General features: G+C 35.2%; 1 protein-coding gene and 1 pseudogene across 1 annotated transcript; both read right to left on the minus strand.

The window, feature by feature from the left end:
* Nucleotides 1-284: 284 nt before the first annotated feature.
* Nucleotides 285-5,730, minus strand: LOC141545461 (olfactory receptor 10AG1-like). The gene is made up of 2 exons (XM_074272525.1): nt 5,718-5,730; nt 285-1,213 (listed from the first exon to the last, which is right to left on the minus strand). Exons 1-2 carry the CDS (start codon nt 5,728-5,730, stop codon nt 285-287), a joined length of 942 nt encoding a protein of 313 aa, XP_074128626.1.
* A 9,915-nt stretch (nt 5,731-15,645) lies between these two features.
* Nucleotides 15,646-16,536, minus strand: LOC141546698 (olfactory receptor 10AG1-like; annotated as a pseudogene).
* Nucleotides 16,537-21,370: the final 4,834 nt, after the last annotated feature.

The following is a 21,370-nucleotide window of genomic DNA, read 5'->3' on the forward strand; positions in this document are numbered from 1 at the left end:
AAAAAGGCACACACAGAATATGTACAAACTTAATAGATAGTGATGGCATTAAGATTTGGAAAGATTTGGAAAATCAAAAAGGACTTCATTTATATTTAAGCTGAGACTTAAAGGAGACTAGAGACTGTAAAGGGTGAACTTTAAAAGAAGGGATTATATTAAAACCAGCCAGAAAAAATGTTAGGGAGAAAAACCTTTTATTGTAATCCATGAAAATAGAATTTTATAAGAACGATGAGTCCAAAACACAGGAAGACAGAATCCATGATTTTGACTGAGCCCAGTTACCTGGGTACTAGTTGTTTTATGGCTACAATAACATCTTTGTTTCTCAGGCTGTATATTAAAGGATTAAAGAGTGGGGTCAAAATGGTATAGAAAAGGGAAAGTATTTTGTCTACTCCTGGTGAGTGACTTGACTTGGGTCTTAAGTATGTAATAAAACAAGACCCATAAAATAATCCCACAACTGTCAGATGGGAGGAACAAGTGGAGAAAGCTTTGCGTCTCCCCATGGCAGATGGTAGCTTCAGGATGGTCTTGATGATTTTGATGTAGGACCAGAATATCAACATTGAAGGAACAGTAAGAAAGATTGTAGCACCAGCATACACAAATAGCTCATTCAAAGATGTATCCCCACAGGCCAGCTTCAGTAACGGGGGAATATCACAGAAAACATGATTGAGTTCATTAGACCCACAGAAAGACAAAGAAAATACCTGATATGTTTGTGCTGCCTGAAGTGGAATTCCAATTATCCAGATGCCAATAACTAGGTAAAGACACTTTTTGTGGTTCATGATGATAGGATAGTAAAGTGGCTTACAGATAGCCACATAACGATCATAGGACATCACAAGTAGGAAGAAGCTTTCAGTGGCTCCTAGACTAATGAGTGAACCAAGTTGGACAGCACATGCTAGAAAAGAAATGTTTTTCTTTTGTATCCAAAGGTCTGACAGTATTCTGGGGATAGTCACTGATGTATAGCAGATTTCTAAGAAAGAAAAATTTCCAAGGAAAAAATACATGGGAGTTTGGAGAGCAGCAGTGACTTTGGTAATGACAATGATGAGGCTATTTCCTAAAAGGATACTTGCGTAGATAATCAAGAAAATTCCAAAGAGAAGCCCTTGGAGGTTAGGAAGGTCAGAAAATCCCAAGAGAATGAATTCCGCCACCATGCTGAAATTTGTTTCTGCTATTTTCCCTTTCTATATTCCAAATGAGAAAATCAATACGTTCATATTAAGCAAATCCATACACTTCTTTTTACCACTATCCTTATCAAAATGAATACTTTGATTTGGCCTAGAGATAAATGTCAACTCTCTGAATTGAAATACTGTAAAATTTCAAATTCATTTTAACTGTATTATGCATAAATACAAAAACATACCATGTCAAAGCCACAAGGGATGTCAGAAGCCATGTAATTCAAAACACACTGAGAAAATAAATCCTATCACCATTTGTCTGAAATATCATTCATATTATTTCTTTTATTTGTGAATTTTCATTGCAGGAATTATCTATATCCTGAGATCATTATTAAACTTTACCTAATTGTCAAGAAATCTCTGTCTCTCTTTCTCTCCCTCCTTCTTTCCCCCCTCCAGCATCTTGGCATTAATTATGAAATTTATTGTTCACACTTTTTTACCCTTTGCTCTCATTTTGCCTTTTATGTCTAATCCTTTTAACTGACATTTTCATTGTTGATTGAATGATGAAATGTGAATGAGCAATGGGTTGCAAAAAGCTGCCTTAGGATGTCCAAAGGACATCTCCAACTGAATTTACATTGCACCAATAAATGAATTGATGGCCATTTATTAAGTGCTTACTGTATGTCATTTAGTGTGCTAAATATAAAGTCAATTTGAAATAATACTCATTTTGAAGAGAGACAAGAACTTTTTTTTTTCTCCCTGAGACTGGGGTTAAGTGACTTGCCCAGCCTCATACAGATAGGAAGTGTTAAGTGTCCCAGACCAGATTTGAACTCAGGTCCTCCTGAATTCAGGGCTGGTGCTCTATCCACTGCACCACCTAGCTGCCCCAAGACAAGTACTTTGTAGAAGTGGAGTCTAAAGTCAATCTTCCCTAGACTCTCTTCCATTGACAAAGAGAGAATGATTTTTAATCAATTTTCACTGAGATGGATTTAGATTTTGCTCTGGTTCAAATCACAGAGTGCTCATGGATAATTTCATAAAATCCAGTTCTGACATTGCTATCATCCTATTCAATAAACTTTAGCGTGGTCTCAATTACCATTAAAATCTAATATAAACTTATTTCACATTTGAAATCCTTCCTTATTTGACTTATTCCTATATTTTCACTCTTGTTACATTATTTCATTCAAAATCTAGTTTAATAAAGTGATTTTCTTACTATTCATCCTACCTGGCACTCTATCTCCCTTCACATCTCCCTGTCCCATCCTCCTGCCTTCCCATGCATGGAATGCTCTTGCTTCTTAAATCAGCTTCAAAGAATGTGTAGTTTTCTTTGAGGTCCTTCCATCCTGCAGCCCATAGTTATCTCCCCTAATTCTGAATTTTTAATGGAATGTTTGTATGATAATTTGGCACTGAGTCTATATTGCTTTAGAGATCTTTTAAAAATTAATAAAGTAATAAATTTGATGAATTCTGCCCTTTTATATGAGAGTCAAGAGTTCTCTCATATATTTTTTCTGCATTGAATCATATCATATATAGATGGAATGAAGTATTAGTAAATGGAATTGGTTGTTTTAAAAATATGATTTTTAGTCCAATGTTAAGTCTTTGTACATAAATACATACATATATATATATATATATATATATATGTGTGTGTGTGTGTGTGTGTGTGTGTGTGTGTTATTTATATATATATATATACACACATACCCACACATATATAAATATATATATATATATATATTATACGTGTATATATATATATATGTACGTGTATATATATATATATATATATATATATATATATATATATATATATATATTTATATATATATTTATATATATATATATATATATATATATATATATATAAATCGCTTGGTTGAGGCTATAAAATGTTTCTTTGAAATCCCTCTAGGAAGAGTAACATGATTAGTCATTGAAAAACAGTAGAATTTCATTATTGGAATGTGTTGGTAGAAACTAAAGAAATAAGTATGAAAAGAATGTGTATTTCAATCTATGAAAACATTCTGATTTTAAAAGAAAATGTGTTTTAGTAAATGCCCAGCAATTAAAAAAAATCAAAGTCCTTTCCATGAACTATAACAAAAACTTATTTTTAGCTTCATTAAAGCAAAGATAATTAAAATAATGTCCAAAGTATCAAAATTAAGATGATTAAAATAATTTATCCTGTTCATACAATATTGGTACAGTGGGGCTAAAATAAAAATTTAAATTAAACCTCTCTATTTTCACATTTTTAAGCATTTTCTTTAATGATTAAAAAAAAAACAAAACAAAACAAAAACAAAAAAAAAAAAACAACTCACATATCTTAAAGTATACTCTTCCCAATTGTGAAAACATGATCTTTTGTAGGGGATGTCAATCAGTGTCAATAAGTGTTCTGAATGTCTCATGCTTTTTACTGAAACTTGATCCCTAAATATTAGAGTTTTAATCTACAGTAAAATACTCCATATCTACCTGGTTTAGATAAAATGTAATCATAATCATTTATTAATAAAAAATAATGAAAATAAAATACTAATATATTACTATTAATTATGCTTCCATTTCAGATAGGCAAATAAAAGGCTTGATCAATAGCAACTTATTTGAATATCAAGACAAAGCTGGAATGCATACAATATGTATGACTTTTTCCTTCATTTCATAGATAAGAAAACCAACGCTGAATTTAAGTGAAATGTCTCAAGTTACAAAATTAGTAAATATAAGAGTGACAATTTAGGCCAAATCTTTCCTTGTATATGATCTTAATATTACTCTTCCCATGCTAGTAGACTACCTCACAATTAAATTTTAAAATACCCACCTGATTCATCTAAAAATCTACAAGAAGATTAGTCAGCTCCTTCCAAAATGTTGATTGTGTTGAAATCAAGCAAAAATGCTTAAAAATATTTTCTTAAAAAGAAAATCAGTCTTATTCTCCTTTGGTCCATGGGGACAGCTCCTCTGCCAAGCAACTTTTTAACTTCTTATTATAATCTTAACCCAGTATTTTACATATTGCTAATGAGGTGATGTTATAGAAAGAGCTCTGGGATTAGAGTCAGGAGACTGTGTCTAGTATTGCTTATCTTTAAGCTTTTCTCAACTTCCCTTTATTTTTGATGTCCTCAGTGTCCAGGGACTAAAATATAGGGACTTTAATAAGCCCTTCAGAAACTGGAATACTAAGCATCAGTCATTTTCTTCCTTTGTGTAACTTTTGTTCTACTCATCAGAGAATTGACTGGAGGAAAAAAATGGTGATTAAAAATAACAGTTCTATTATGTCACATACATCATGTAAAATTGGTGAAGTCCATAAAACATTTTGACCCATGTTTTCTTTACCTATAAATAGAAAAGATATTTCTTTCCCAAATTTAAGATACTATGTTGATGTGTCCTTCACTTTGTCATTTGATTCTCACATGTCCCCAGATCACCTCCATATAATTTAAAAAAAAAAAATGGCTGAGTGAGACATTTTTTCAAAGGCAAGACAATTTATGAGATAAAACTTAGATTTCTCTGGCCTTGAGGTGTGGGCCATCCATACAGCAACACTTGCTGCCAGTTTTGGGAGGGGTCCGACAATAGCAGCCACAGCTTCAAGAGGGTCAACCCAGAGACAATAAAGAGATTGGATAACTGGTATGAAAGAGATTTTAGATGATTCATGGGCTTGCCTTGGACACCAAACCAAACACTGTTCAGCCGTTTCAAAGCACATACTCCCTTCCCTTTCTGAGTCACAGTTTCATCCCAAAGGGGGAAAAAATAGAACTCCTGAGGAGCAATAGCTCTTTAGGTACAAAAAAATTCTATGACATTTCCTGGGTAAGGAGCAGAACAAAGATCAAAAGATCAATCACCACACCTCTTCCAAGTTTACAGCTTCTTAAAAGCATCAAAAAATTATAGATATGCAGAGCTATCTATAAAGTTAATAAAGAGGGAAAAAATTCTAAAGCTAGTGACAATACCCCCTATACTAGATACCAATCTTAAAACTGCAAATTCAAGAAGCAGACTAGAAAAATTAGGAAACAACACAAAAGAAAACTTGTCTATAAAAATCAGTTAGCGGAATACATAAGATCAATTCTCAAATGCAGAAAAAAAGAATAGCTTGAAAATGCCATAAACGAATTCTGGGGGTAGAGCCAATATGGTAGAGAAAAGACAGAAATGTGCTCACACTCTTTCACTTTCACTCAGAAACCACATAAACCAAGCTCTGAATACAGTCTGATTGAAGGAAGCCAGATCCATTCTTCAACTCAAGGTAGACTGAAAAAAAAAAAACTTCAGGAAAGATCAGTCTTAATGAGGTGAAAATGGTGTTCAGCCCAGATTAGAAGACTTGGGGAAATCTGGCGATAAAGTCTTAATCATACATAGCAAATCAGCAACTAAGACACTCAGGTATAGCTCAGTAGAGGAGCAAATAATTGTGGCAAACTCCAGTATCAACTCAAAAGGCAAACTCTGGGAAACCAGTATATTTCATGGAAAGAGCAACCAAGCTAACCCTTACAAAAAGAAAAGAAAATGATCAAAAGAACAACTGTAGAAAATGACAATGGTGACAGGGCAGACCAAAATACAAACTCAGATGAGGAAAGAATATCCACAGAAGAAATCTTCAAGAGTGAAATCAATTGGCCTCAAGCTCAAAAGGGTTTCTTAGAAATGCCCATAAAAGACTTCAAAAGTCAAATTAGAGATGCAGAAGAAAAAAAAATGGAAAAGAAATCAAAGGTAGGCAGGAGAAAGTATGGAAAAGGAAAGAAAAAAAAATGTCTGAAGAAAACTACTTAAATAAATAAACCAAATGGAAAAAGAGATACAAAAATGAAGAAAATCACACATTAAAAACTAGAACAGGACATAAGCTTATTGATACTATGTATGATGTCTTAATTCTGCTTACTTCATTCTTCATTAGTTCATGTCATTCCAGGTAATTTTGATATCAGCCTGCTCATTATTTCTTATAGAATAATAATATTCCATTATACTCATATACCTTAACTTACTCAACCATTCAAATGATGGACATCCACTCAATATCTAGTATTTTTCCACTACAAAAAGAGCTGTCATAAACATTTTTGGACATATGAGTCATTTTCCCTCTCTCATGATCTCTTTGTTGTACAGATTACATTGAGATACTGGTGCATCAAAGGATATACACAGTTTTACAACCCTTTGGGCATAAAGGCACTAAAAGTTTTTTTTTTTTTTAAACAAATTTTAAAAGTTGTTTTTAAACATGTAATTGGTAGAAACCAAATATTAATAAGGGAAATTATATAAACATTATTACTTCAGTAGAAAATATTGTTATGATGGAGTAAAAATTGGAAAAGTAACTTAATTCTATTAACTTTCTTTCTTTTACCAAACAACAACAAAAAATTTGGCAGTAGTATATAAAATTACTTTGTGTTGGGAAGAGTAAAAATGTGAATAGGAATAATGGTGATTTTGCTCAGAAAGTAGAAGTTTCCTATTCCTAAGGATAAAATAATTCTGAGAGATTGGGAAAATTCTGACATTATAAGTATAAGTATTTAAAGAGAATTCAGAGGTTTGAAATGTTCCATTATTCTTTATATTTGAATCCCCTCAAAAAAACAAAAACAAAAATAAAAACAACAACAACAACAAAAAAAAAAAATACTTATTTTTTTGGACCCAATAGCTCCTTTCAGTGTTTAGCTCATGAGCTAGATTCTCCACGAGACAATTTTTGATTTTTCCATTTTATAATACTATTCTTTATCTCTTAAAATGTCTGTGTAATTGCTTCATTCATATTTTATATTTCATTATCTGAATACATGTTTTGTCTTATCTTGTTTTCTCAGTGATAAATTACTATTATTAATGTGTAGTTTATTTTGATTTAATTTACATTATTATGTCCATAACCTCTCACATAAATCAATATAAAAACCTATAAAATAAATATAATGATTTTCACAATTTTTCAGATGAGGAAACTGAAAAAGACAGTATTTAAGTGATTTGTCTTGAATTATAGAACTAATAAGAACCTAAGACTGAATTTGAATTTACATAATCCTCCTTCCAGATTCAATGTTTATCTATTGTGCCACTTAAGTATCTCATCTGCCTTCTTTTGGACAATGATTGGTTTTAGAAGGTCCCTAAGTTCTGGAGAAAAGGGTGATATCAGGGCAGTTTCAGTTTCACTAATAATAATAGTAATTTAATTTGTTACAAGAATCACTCTTGGCAGAGGAGAGGGGAAAAAAAGTCCTACATATATACTGTTTGGTTATTTCATTATACTTATGTAATACATATTATTTTGGTAAGGCCCAAGATAGTAATAAGTTTTAGTATTAGTGACATTTAATTTTTTTACACTCATACTATTTTTTAATTTCTTGTTATTAAATTTTCATTTTGAGATTAAATCATTTATGACATACATCACAACTTTTCTTACATGAACTATTTTATCTGCATGAACTGTCCCAATAGAATCTAGGTTAGGAGTGATGATGGTTCAGAATATAAGACATAATTTGTGTATTTATAATAGACAAAATGGCTTACTTAACTATGTGGAATATATGCAGTAAGATTCTATCAGTATCCAGAGAACTGATAAAAAGACACATATATGAAATAGTTTTACATGCAGAAATACACAAACAGATGCATACATATACATAAATGTGTGCGTATGTGAGCCTATTTGCATCTGATGATGGTCATCTCTAGGGTAGGGAAGAGGAAAGAAAAAAAAATTATGAGATAATTTTGTAAAATTTTAAAGGAAGAACAAGTTTTGTATAGTAGATTTTCAGTTCATGTGCAATCATATTTTTCATTGTACTATTATAGAAATGCTTATTTTTTTCCATAAAATAAAAATGAAATATTTTTAAAACAATGAGAAGAGGGAACCATACTATTTTATTGGGTAATTAGATAACTCCAGATAAGTCCAGGGACTGGATACAAAGCTGAGAGAAGTAGTTAGTTTGGAGGTAGTGGAATTCTCCTCTTTACATATTTTTAAAGGGTAAGTAAAAGGAAAAAAAAAAGTATATGTATAAAGATAGAAATAGTTGTAGATATATATATATATAGAAATATGTATATGTGCTGTATGTATGTATACGTAAACATATGCACACATATACATACATATGTTTATATACATGTAGGTATGTGTGCATGTGTTTATGTTTGTGTTCATCTGTATGTGTGTATGTTAGAAAGTGTTTTTTGGTCTTCTACAGGTTGGATAACAAGGATACTTCAAAATCTGAGATTTAACAAATTATCATAATTAATAAATGAATGATGACCATGTTGTTTCGATTAACAAAATTTGTATTGTTAATGTTTTGGGTTTTTATAATTTGCCATAGGCTGATTGAAATAAATTATTGCTTAAAATAGCCCAATATTCAAATGTAACTTTAAGTATGTGTTAAAAGGAATAAATACAAAATTTTGATAATTATTTAAAAATATTTCCTATCTTTGATATAATAAAATTGAACAAATTAATTTTCTGTTACTCCTCAAGTTGTCAAAAAAAAGAATGAAATATAAATTCACTGTTAGTGAGCAAATGCAGAAATATAAAACTTGTTCATTGCTGTTAGAATTACCAAGTTGTATAATCATTTTAGAAAAAGAGGTCAACTTGTGATAAAGCCTTACCAATTCAAGTCAAATCAACAGTATCTGTGGAGTATCTGCTCTATGCAAAGCATAATGAATCATCTACCCAGGAAACCTGATCCCTAATCCATGGAGGTGGGGAGAATTAATATTCAATGAAATAGAATGGACTTACAGTCTACCATCCAAGTACTAACCAGGCCCAACCCTGCTTAATTTCCGACATCAGATGAGATCTAAAATTAGGTGTGTTCAAGGTGGTATGGCCATAGACTAGAATGGACTTACAGTGTGTCCAACTGTGGCCCATCAGAACCAATATGAAATCGGAATTCCTCTTCCATTGATTGGACAAAAATAGTGCATGTGAAAATTTGGTGTAGCTTCTCTAATTTTGTGCATCTCATAGTTCTGCTGAGCTAATTCAAGTCTGATTTGCTCATAGGGCACAGTACCTTCTTTGAAGAAGGCAACCATATTGGGCGGTCCTATAACAGTGACTCCTATGTCATAAAATTTATTCTAAAGATTTTAAGAGAGAACTTGAGAGTGTTTTTGTAGTGTTTTTACTGACCAACTTGTCATATCTCAAGGATGTTATTAGTAATAAGAAAAGACACACAAATATTAATGAGGTAAATACCTAATGATGAGGTTTATACCTCAATAACATTAGGATTAATTGAGGTCTAGTGGAAGGATTGGGGTACAGGGAGTCACATGGAGCTCCCCTGCACCCCTTAGGATTCTGCGCAAGGATACAAAGTTAATCAGGTCTAGTGGTGGCGAGAGTTCCCTGTAAATGAATTTATAGGCCTGAAAACCTAGATTAATTAAAGAGGTTTATTGCAGGGTTTGGAAGCAAGGTTAAAGTCTGGTCAGTAAAAAGCATTAGATAGAGGAGGAAATACACCCCAAGCGGTGACAGGACAGGAAGTCTGTGATGCTAGGTATATTGCTGGCATGTTTCAACTCTCTGCCAAGGGATGATTCCACCTAAGCTCTTTTATTTGCTTCAAGAAGCCTAGGGCAGTGGCAAATTCTTGGCATGCTTTTCAAATAAGGAAGAAACTGTTTTGGGGAAACCTGAACAGATAGTTGGGGGTTGAAAAAATCCAAGCCAGCTCAGATCCGGTGGGGGTTGGATACAAGCCCAAAACTGGCTCAGATAGAGATCTTGTAAATCAAAGGTCAGTCTCAAAGGAAGTTATAGATCAGACAAGGAATCTCAAAGGGGCTATTGCCTCCATTAATATGACAATATTTATAAAAGCATCATCTGAGAATTTAAAACAAATCCAAAAGGAAAAGGTTTCTGATGATTATTTAATGCTGGAAATGTATCAGCATATTTATGCCTTAAATTCAAATAAGAAAATTTCATGGAAACTGGGAAAAATGTATAAAGGAACTATGAGTAAAGAAAACATAGCTACATTAATGCATAACCACACCTCAATTTAAAGAAATTCAAAATGGAGAGGCAACTAAATTTTGACCAGGAAGAGTAGAATATTACCAAGTCAAATAAGTAATCTTCCTTTCTGCAAATAAAAGATAAGATTCTGGGTAAATTTTTATAAAATATTTTATCTTTGTTTTTAGCCTTTTTGGGTGCAGAATGTATCAAATGGAAATTAAACGTCAACAACTGTTTATATTTTAAATACATCTAAGCTCCCAGTGTCTTCAAGCAAAATCTTAAAGCACAGAATATAAAATAAAAATTGGGAATTTCAGATGCTTTAGAATTTCTGATTACAAATAAGCAAAATAAATGAATGAATTGATTATGAAACCCTTGGCAAAATTGATAAGTCCAGGTTTTTGTATACTGTGACAAGTAATTTTTGAAGTAATTATTTCAATTTATCATTTTACCTTGAGAAAAGAAATTAAACTTTAAAAGGCTAAATTTAGGGGGCGGAGCCAAGATGGCAGAGAAGATACACGCGATTTTGTGAGCTCCCTTCTTCCCTCAATACCAATTATTTAAATCAGCCTCAAAAATAGCACTGGACTGATAGAAACCACAAGGTCTGGAAGCACAATTTATCAGCTGAAGAGAATTTGGAGTTTCAACAGAAAAGGTCAGTTCCCAGGGGAGGAAAAAAAGAGGCCAGCACAGACAGCTGGGTGGTGGCCCACTGCACTGATCACACTGGGTATGGCTCTGGGATCAGAGAAGCCACTGAGATAGAAGAATCTGGCACAGGCTGTTAGCTCTTCTCTGCTTATAAAACAGCAGCTCAGAAGAGAAATCAAGCCACTTTAAAATATAAAACCAAATACTAGAACCACCCCAATCTGGAAGTGACCAACAGATCTCAGCACTGTGGGTGTGGCCGACTTAGGCTGTCCTGGCTTTCACCTGGGGGTAGTTAAGAGATTGAAAAGCAGGTGGACATGGCCCAAGGAAACACATAGTGCCTTGCTCGGCTAGAGGTTCTGGAATTCAGCTGCAAGAAGTGCCAGAGAAGCTGAACCTTTGAAGTAGGGACCACAGTTTCAGGGCAGACACTTCCAGTTTGAGCACAGCTGCTTTTCACATCAGCTGCTGACATCCACTCCCCACATAACACATTGGCTGGGCTTTGTGTCACCTTTACTGTTCAGTCTTAAACCTCAGGCAAGTTGCTAGGACACAAAGCCCCCTCAAAGCACAGCTGTGCTAATCATCTCTGAGGCACTTCCAGTGATGGGGATGGGGAAACTCTCTCCCAGAGCTCTCTCTTAGCTCAGGCTCAGGAGTCACTGCATCCATCCAGTCTGGGAGGAATCTGGTAAATAAATAAATAAATAATTTCCTACCTCAGGGACAGACCCCAAAATATTTTTTTAAATAGGAGTAAAAAGCAAAAAAGAACCATTGATTCCTTCTACACAGAGAAAGAGTGGGTATCCAACCCCGAGGAAGTTAACAGCAGAGAGTTAGCAGATAACAGCCTAAAGGGGAATGATACCTGCCCCCCATCACATAACTCTCTCCTAGAAGAGACTATTAAAAAATTAAGAGAGTTTAAAGAAAAAAAAGGGAAAGGAAAGAGAAGCTATGATAGAGAATAACACCGTTCTGAAATTGGAGTTGGAAAAAATAAAGAATTCACATGAGATTCAGGGAAACAAAATTTGTGAATTAGAAAAGGTTAAAAAATCACAGGAAAATAGGATTTCTGAATTGGAAAAGATAAAAGAAATCTCAAGAAAGTAGGATTTCTGAATTGGAAAAGAATAAAAAGTCCCAAGAAAATAGGATTTCTGAATTGGAAAAAGAAAATAAATCTCTTTAAAAAATAAGGGAAATGAAAAAAAATTCAATAGAAAAAAATAAATAATTTAAAAATGAAATTGGGCATATACAAAAAGAACTAAAAACTGTGAATGAAGAAAATAACTCCTTAAAATTCAGGATGGAGCAAATAGAAATGAATGATTCATTGAGAACCCAAGAATCAGTCAAACAAAACAAAACAAAAAAAAAAAAAAAAAGAAAAGCTGGAGAATAACCTCAAATACTTACTGGGAAAATCTATAGACCTGGAAAATAGATCTAGGAGAGATAATCTTCAGATCATTGGACTTCCCGAAAACAACGACCAAAAAAAGATCCTAGATTCTATTTTACAGGAAATCATCAAAGAGAACTGTCCAGAGATAATAGAAACAGAAGGGAAAATAGACATTCATCGAAATCCTTCTGAAATAGACCCTAAATAAAGAACACCACAGAATACTGTGGCTAAGCTGCAGAATTACCACACAAAGGAGAAAATCTTGCAAGCAGCTAGAAAAAAACAATTTAAATACCAAGGTGCCACAATAAGGGTCACTCAAGATCTGGCTGCCTCCACATTAAAAGATCAAAGGGCTTGGAACCTGATATTCCGAAAGGCAAAAGATCAAGGACTGCAACCAAGAATGAACTACCCAGCTAAGTTTAGCATCTTTTTCCATGGAAGAAGATGGTCATTCAATGAAATAGAGGAATTCCATACGTTACTAAGAAAAAAAACAGATTTAAACAAAAAATTTGATCTACATCCACAAGACTGAAGAGAAACAGAAAAAGGTACACAGAACCCTTGAGAACTGTATCTCTGTTGTGGGTATATAGAAAGTATGCATAGATAATTTGATTTTACTGATATAAAAAGGGGAGGTGTAGTAAAGGGAAGGGGTAGTATCAGAAAAAGGGGAAGGAGTGATAAAAAGAGGGAAACTACATTCCAGGAAGAGGCATAGAAAATATACCATATCTGAGGGAATTTAGAGAGGGGGAGAATCATTGTGTAAATCTTACTCTTATCAGAAGAGGCTCAAAGAGTAAATAATTGACATATTTGTTTTGCAGGGAATTCTCTCTCACCTCATTAAAAGGGGGGAGATGAAAAGAAAAAGGGAAAGGAGAGAAAAAGGACTTGGAGAGAGGAGGGAGGGATACTAAAAAAAGGGAGGGTTGCGCATCACAAGTGGGGTCTATAAATTAAATATCGGGGAACGGGTTCAGGGGGGTCAATGGAAAAAGCATAATCTGGAGACAATATGATGGCAGGAAATACAGAATTAGTAATTTTAACTGTAAATGTGAATGGGATGAACGCTCAGATGAAACGGAGACTGATAGCAGACTGGATCAAAAATCAGAACTCTGCAATATGTTGTTTACAGGAAACACAATTAAAGCAGGGAGATACATATAAAGTAAAGGTAAAAGGTTGGAGCAGAATCTATTATGTATGCTTCAGGTAAAGCCAAAAAAGCAGGGGTAGCTATCCTTATCTCAGATCAAGCAAAAGCAGAAGTTGATCTAATTAAAAGAGATAAGGAAGGGAATTATATCCTGCTGAAAGGTAGCATAAATAATGAAGCCATATCGATACTAAATATATATGCACCAAGTGGTATAGCATCTAACTTTCTAAAGGAAAAGTTAAGAGAATTGCAAAAAGAAATAGACAGTAAAACTCTAATAGTGGGAGATCTCAACCTTGCACTCTCAGATTTAGACAAATCAAACCACAAAACAAATAAGAAAAAATTTTAAAAGTAAATAGAACATTAGAAAAACTAGGTATGATAGAACTTTGGAGAAAACTGAATGGCAATAGAAAGGAATATACTTTCTTCTCAGCAGTTCATGGATCCTATACAAAAATTGAACATATATTAGGACATAAAGATCTCAAAATTAAATGTAGGAAGGCAGAAATAATAAATGCCTTCTTTTCAGATCACAATGCAATAAAAGCTAGATTCAGTAAAAAGTTAGGGGTAAATAGACCAAAAAGTAATTGGAAACTGAATAATCTCATCTTAAAGAATGACTGGCTGAAACAGCAAATTTTAGAAACAATTAATAATTTCACCCAAGATAATGACAATGAGGAGACATTATACCAAAATCTGTGGGATCAAGCTAAAGTGGTAATAAGGGGAAATTTTATATCTTTAGAGGCTTATTTGAAGAAAATAGGGAAAGAGAAGATTAACAAATTGGGCCTGCAACTTAAAAAGCTAGAAAAAGACCAAATAGAGAAATGACCCTAATTTATAAGAAATCAAACCATTCTCCAATTGATAAATGGTCAAAGGATATGAACAGGCAATTCTCAGATGATGAAATTGAAACTATATCCACTCATATGAAAAAGTGTTCCAAATCACTACTGATCAGAGAAATGCAAATTAAGACAACTCTGAGATACCACTATACACCTGTCAGATTGGCTAAGATGACAGGAATAAATAATGATGAATATTGGGGGGGATGTGGGAAAACTGGGACACTGATACATTGTTGGTGGAGTTGTGAAACAATCCAGCCATTCTGGATAGCAATTTGGAACTATGCCCAAAAAGTTGTCAAACTGTGCATACCCTTTGACCCAGCATTGCTGTTATTAGGATTATATCCCAAAGAAATATTAAAGAGTGGAAAGGGACCTGTACGTGCCAAAATGTTTGTGGCAGCTCTTTTTGTTGTATCTAGAAACTGGAAGTTGAATGGATGTCCATCAATTGGAGAATGGTTGGGTAAATTGTGGTATATGAAGGTTATGGAATATTATTGCTCTTTAAGAATTGACTAGCAGGAGGAATACAGAGAGGCTTGGAGAGACTTACATCAACTGTTGCTGAGTGAAATGAGCAGAACCAGAAGATCACTATACACTTCAACAACAATACTGTATGAGGATGTATTCTGATTGAAGTGGAAATCTTCAACATAAAGATGATCCAACTCACTACCAGTTGATCAATGATGGACAGAAATAACTACATCCAGAGAAGGAACACTGGGAAGTGAATGTAAATTGTTAGCACTACTGTCTATCTACCCAGGTTACTTATACCTTCGGAATCTAATACTTAATGTGCAACAAGAAAATGGTATTTACACACTTATATTGTATCTGGGTTATTTTGTAACATATGTAAAATGTATGGGATTGCCTGTCATCGGGGGGAGGGAGTGGAGGGAGGCGGAGATAATTTGGAAAAATGAATATAAGGGATAATATTATTTTAAAAAAAAGGCTAAATTTAAATGATATTTTCTCTTTGTAACTCACAACTACAGTAGATAATGACATTGGGATGGGAGAAAATATTGCATAGCATTGATTATTTTGGATGAGTAAATTTTCAAATGAAGTTAGGTAAGAAGAGCAAAAGTCAATTTCTATAGTAATAGAGTTCTAACTAAAGAAAGATTCATTAAAATATCTTATTTCCATCATGACCCTAGTTATTTCAGTAATAATCTTCTTAGTACTGCAATGACATTCTTGTCCCTTAGGCTATATATCATAGGACTAAACATTGGTGTTAAAATAGTATAGAAAAGAGAAAGAACTTTGTCAATTTCTTCTGAGTGACTAGCTTTTAATCGCAAATGCATAATAGCAATAGACCCATAGAATAAACTGACAACTATAAGATGGGAAAAGCAAGTAGAAAATGCTTTTTAATTACTTGTGGCTGCTGGAAGTTTCAGAATTACAGTAATGATTTTAACGTAGGACTATAATATTAGCAGAAAGGAAACCATGCCAAATAGCACAGCCATAATATAGACAGAAAACTCAGTTGTGGATGTGTCCCCATAGGCTAATTTCAGTAATGGGGGAACGTCACAGAACACACGATTGAGTTGATTTGAACCACAGAAAGTTAAAGAGAAAACCAGATATGTCAGACTTGTTTGAACTGGGATCCCACTGATCCAAGAGACCACCACCAGTTGGACACAAAATTCATGATGAAAGGACAGTTTAAAGGGTTACAAATGGCCACATAGCAATCATATGATATCATGGCCAGGAGGAGAACTAAAAAGAAGCAAAGTGGTGGGGCACAAGCCAAGAAAGAAATATTTTTGTTAAGGGACCAAAAGTTTGTTAATAATTTGGGGAATATGACTGAGGTATAGCAGATTTCCAAAAAGATAAAGTTCCCAAGGGAAAAGTACATGGGTGTTTGTAAAGATGCATCAGTCTTGGTCACTGCAATGATAAGACCATTCCCCACCAGGATATTGAAGTACAAATACAGCAAATAAAAATTCCTGGAGTTTGGGAACAACAGAAAATCCTAGAAGTATGAATTCCATTACAATGATATAATTTTCTCTTGACATCTTCATATGCATTTTGTATTTACTTTTTATTTATAGAAGTAGTTGAACATAAAAGTCACCTTTCTGGTCTCTGTTTCCTCACCTATAAAAAGAGATTTTAATTACATATTTTCTATCTTTTTGAAATCTAACAATATATTTAAGGTCCAATCATCACATCAATTAAACATAATTTAAACACCTGCTATTCAACATTTACAAAACTGCAAAGCAACAATATCCACAGATCATAATTTGAAAGACAGATAATTCTTTATTACTAACTCTAGCCAAAGATCCCTTCATAAAAATATTCATAATTCAATTATTTTAAAAGTGCTATTGCTTTTGTTCTGTCATTTTCTATCTTTTTTATTCTTTGTGACCTCATTTATTATTTTCTTGGCAGAAATATTAGAGTGGGATGTTTAGGATATTTGGTTTCAAATATGTATATCATTTCAATGAAAACAGAATAGATTCAATGAAACACACACACACACACACACACACACACACACACACACACACACACCCCAAACCCTACTTGCCTTCTGTAGTTGTACAAAATAATAGGAAATGGCTTTGGACCTAGAAATAAATTTAGTCCAAAAAGATACAGATAATATTGGGAAAGTGAGTCTTAGGACTAATAATATGAACCTTGCTCTTCTGATTCCAAGTTCTTTGTAGAATATACCATTTAAGTTCATGTTTGACTAAAAGTACCCAGAAGTATAGAAAGCACAGATTTTATACAATTCAACTAATGGTAAGAAAGAAAGAAAGAAAGAAAGAAGGAAGGAAAGACGGAAGGAAGGAAGGAAAGACGGAAGGAAGGAAGGAAAGACGGAAGGAAGGAAGGAAAGACGGAAGGAAGGAAGGAAAGACGGAAGGAAGGAAGGAAAGACGGAAGGAAGGAAGGAAAGACGGAAGGAAGGAAGGAAAGACGGAAGGAAGGAAGGAAAGACGGAAGGAAGGAAGGAAAGACGGAAGGAAGGAAGGAAAGACGGAAGGAAGGAAGGAAAGACGGAAGGAAGGAAAGACGGAAGGAAGGAAGGAAAGACGGAAGGAAGGAAGGAAAGACGGAAGGAAGGACGGAAGGAAGGAAGGAAGGAAGGAAGGACGGAAGGACGGAAGGAAGGACGGAAGGACGGAAGGAAGGAAGGAAGGAAGGAAGGAAGGAAGGAAGGAAGGACGGAAGGACGGAAGGAAGGACGGAAGGACGGAAGGACGGAAGGACGGAAGGACGGAAGGACGGAAGGACGGAAGGACGGAAGGACGGAAGGACGGAAGGACGGAAGGACGGAAGGACGGAAGGACGGAAGGACGGAAGGACGGAAGGACGGAAGGACGGAAGGACGGAAGGACGGAAGGACGGAAGGAAGGACGGAAGGAAGGAAGGAAGGAAGGAAGGACGGAAGGAAGGACGGAAGGAAGGAAGGAAGGACGGAAGGAAGGACGGAAGGACGGAAGGAAGGACGGAAGGAAGGAAGGAAGGACGGAAGGAAGGACGGAAGGACGGAAGGACGGAAGGAAGGAAGGAAGGAAGGAAGGAAGGAAGGACGGAAGGACGGAAGGAAGGACGGAAGGACGGAAGGACGGAAGGAAGGACGGAAGGAAGGACGGAAGGAAGGACGGAAGGAAGGACGGAAGGAAGGACGGAAGGAAGGACGGAAGGAAGGAAGGAAGGAAGGAAAGAAGGAAGGAAGGAAAGAAGGAAGGAAGGAAAGAAGGAAGGAAGGAAAGAAGGAAGGAAGGAAAGAAGGAAGGAAGGAAAGAAGGAAGGAAGGAAAGAAGGAAGGAAGGAAAGAAGGAAGGAAGGAAAGAAGGAAGGAAGGAAAGAAGGAAGGAAGGAAAGAAGGAAGGAAGGAAAGAAGGAAGGAAGGAAAGAAGGAAGGAAGGAAAGAAGGAAGGAAGGAAGGAAGGAAGGAAAGAAGGAAGGAAGGAAAGAAGGAAGGAAGGAAGGAAAGAAGGAAGGAAGGAAAGAAGGAAGGAAGGAAAGGAAGAAAGAAAGCAATTTATTGAATTCCCCCAACTGTGCCTGGCCGCAATCATTACAATTATGTATGTTTTCTCATCTTTTGTTAAATTGCTTTCTGTCAGTTTTATAAAAATTATTAATTTAATTCTACTTATATTTTTCAAGAAATCAAGCAAATAAGCAAGTTCCCTTCTTTTCTGAATGAATCAATAATTGCAAAAAATTATAGGAAGATCTAACGTTTGGAAATGTAAGCATATCAATTGTATTTCACATACATTTGGACTTATCTTGCATCATTCCTAGTTTTTAATATTTATTTTCCAACATCCTAGGAGGATCACAAAATCATAGTGTGCTCTTATAAGGGCCAGATTCTAGCCAATCCCATTCCCTTATTTTACACATAGTGAATGTGAGACTTAATAAATTTAAGTGATTTGCCAAAAGTCATACAAGCAGTGTCAGAGGCGGTATTAGAATCGATAATCTCTTTCTCCAGGATCAATACATTTTTCTATTGCACAATTTTGGCTATTCCAAGACTTGTTCAATATTTTTTTCTATATGATAGATAGGTAAAAGCTGTTTATTATAATAATTTAGCAGAATCAGGAAAGTTTCATATTCCAACATATTAACCTAACTGGGGGGGTGGAGCCAAGATGGCGGAGAAGAAACACATGACTCTGTGAACGTCCTTACTCCCTCACAACCAATTAGATAAATCAGCCTCAGAAATAGCACTGGACTCATAGATACCACAAGGACTGGAAGCACGACTTACCAGCTGAAGAGAATCTGGAGTTTCAACAGAAAAGGTCAGTTCCCAGGGGAGGAAGAAGAGAGGCCAGCACAGAAGGCTGGGTGCTAGCATACTGCACTGATTGCGCTGGGAAGGGCTCTGGGATCAGAGAAGCCACTGAGATAAAGGAATCTGGCACAGGCTGTTAGCTCTTCTCTGCTTATAATATAGCAGTTCAGAAGGGAAATCTAAACACTTTAAAAATTCAGATAGATTAGATTTTCCCAGGATCCTGGGGGTGACTCAGCAGATCTCTGCACCAGGGGTATGGCCTCAGCTCCCACCTAAGACTAGTTAAGAGATTGACAAGGGCAGATACGGCCCAAGGCAACACACACTGCCTAGCTCAGCTGAAGGGTGTGGAACTCAGCACGAGAAATCCCAGAGAAGCAGTACCTTTGAACTAGGGGCCACGGTTTCTGGCAGACACTTCCAGTTTGAGCACAGGGGCTTTTCACGTCACCTGCTGCAGACATCCAAGCCCCACCAGGAAGCATAGGATGGGCTTTGTGCCTTCTTTACTTCAATCTCAAATGTCAGGGAAGCCGCTAGAACACAACACCCTCAAGGCACAGCACTGCTATTCACCTCTGAGGCACTTCGAGGGAGGGGGTAGGGAACTCTCTCCCAGAGCTCTATCTTAGCTCAGGCCCAAGAGCCACTGCATCCATCCTGTCTGGGAGGAAGCTGGTAAAGAAGTAAATAAATAATTTCCTACCCCAGGGACAGACCACAAAAGATTTTTTAAATATGAACAAAAAGGCCAGAAAAACTATAGATTCCTGCTACACAGAGAAAGAGCGGGTATCCAACCCCGAGGAAGTTAACAGCAGAGAGTTAGCAGATAACAGCCTAAAGGGGAATGATACCTGCCCCCCATCACATAACTCTCACCTAGAAGAGACTATTAAAAAGTTAAAGGAGTTTGCAGAAAAATGGGGAAAGGAAAGGGAAGCTATGATAGAGAATAACAACGACCTGAAATTGGAGTTGGAAAAAATAAAGAATTCACAGGAGATGCAGGGAAACAAAATTTGTGAATTAGAAAAGGTTAAAAAATCACAGGAAAGTAGGATTTCTGAATTGGAAAAGATAAAAAAGTCTCAAGAAAAGAGAATTTCTGAATTGGAAAAAGAAAATAATTCTCAAAAAAAAATTAGGGAAATGGAAAAAAATTCAATAGAGCAAAATAATTCATTTAAAAATGAAATTGGGCATTTACAAAAAGATCTAAAAACTGTGAAAGAAGAAAATAACTCCTTAAAAGTCAGGATGGAACAAATAGAAATGAATGATTCACAGAGAACCCAAGAATCAGTCAAACAAAACAAAAAAAATGAGAAGCTGGAGAACAACATCAAATACTTACTGGGAAAATATATAGACCTAGAAAATAGATCTAGGAGAGAATCTGCAGATCATTGGACTTCCAGAAAACTATGACCAAAAAAAGAGCCTAGATTTTATTTTACAGGAAATTATCAAAGAGAACTGTCCAGAGATAATAGAAACAGAGGGGAAAGTAGATGTGGAAAGAATTCATCGAACTCCTTCTGAAATAGACACTAAAAAAAGAACACCATGGAATATAGTGGCTAAGCTGCAGAATCACCACACAAAGGAGAAAATTCTGCAAGCAGCTAGAAAAAAAACCAAGGTGCCACAATAAGGGTCACTCAAGATCTGGCTGCCTCCACATTAAAAGATAGAAGGGCCTGGAACCTGATATTCCACAAGGCAAAAGATCAAGGACTGCAACCAAGAATGAACTACCCAGCTAAGTTTAGCATCTTTTTCCATCCACAAGACTGAAGAGAAACAGAAAAAGGTTCACAGAACCCTTGAGAACTGTAACTCTGTTGTGGATATATAAAAAGTACTCAAGGATAATTTGATTTTACTTATATAAAAGAAAAAAAGGGGGGGTGTAGTAAAGGGAAGGAGGTCGATTCAGAAAAAGGGGAAGGAATGATAAAAAGAGGGAAACTACATCCCAGGAAGAGGCATAGAAAATACACCATATCTGAGGGAATTTAGTAAGGGGGAGAATCATTGTGTGAATATTA

The sequence above is a fragment of the Sminthopsis crassicaudata genome, chromosome 6, assembly GCF_048593235.1.
Source record: "Sminthopsis crassicaudata isolate SCR6 chromosome 6, ASM4859323v1, whole genome shotgun sequence".
NCBI lineage: Eukaryota > Metazoa > Chordata > Mammalia > Dasyuromorphia > Dasyuridae > Sminthopsis > Sminthopsis crassicaudata.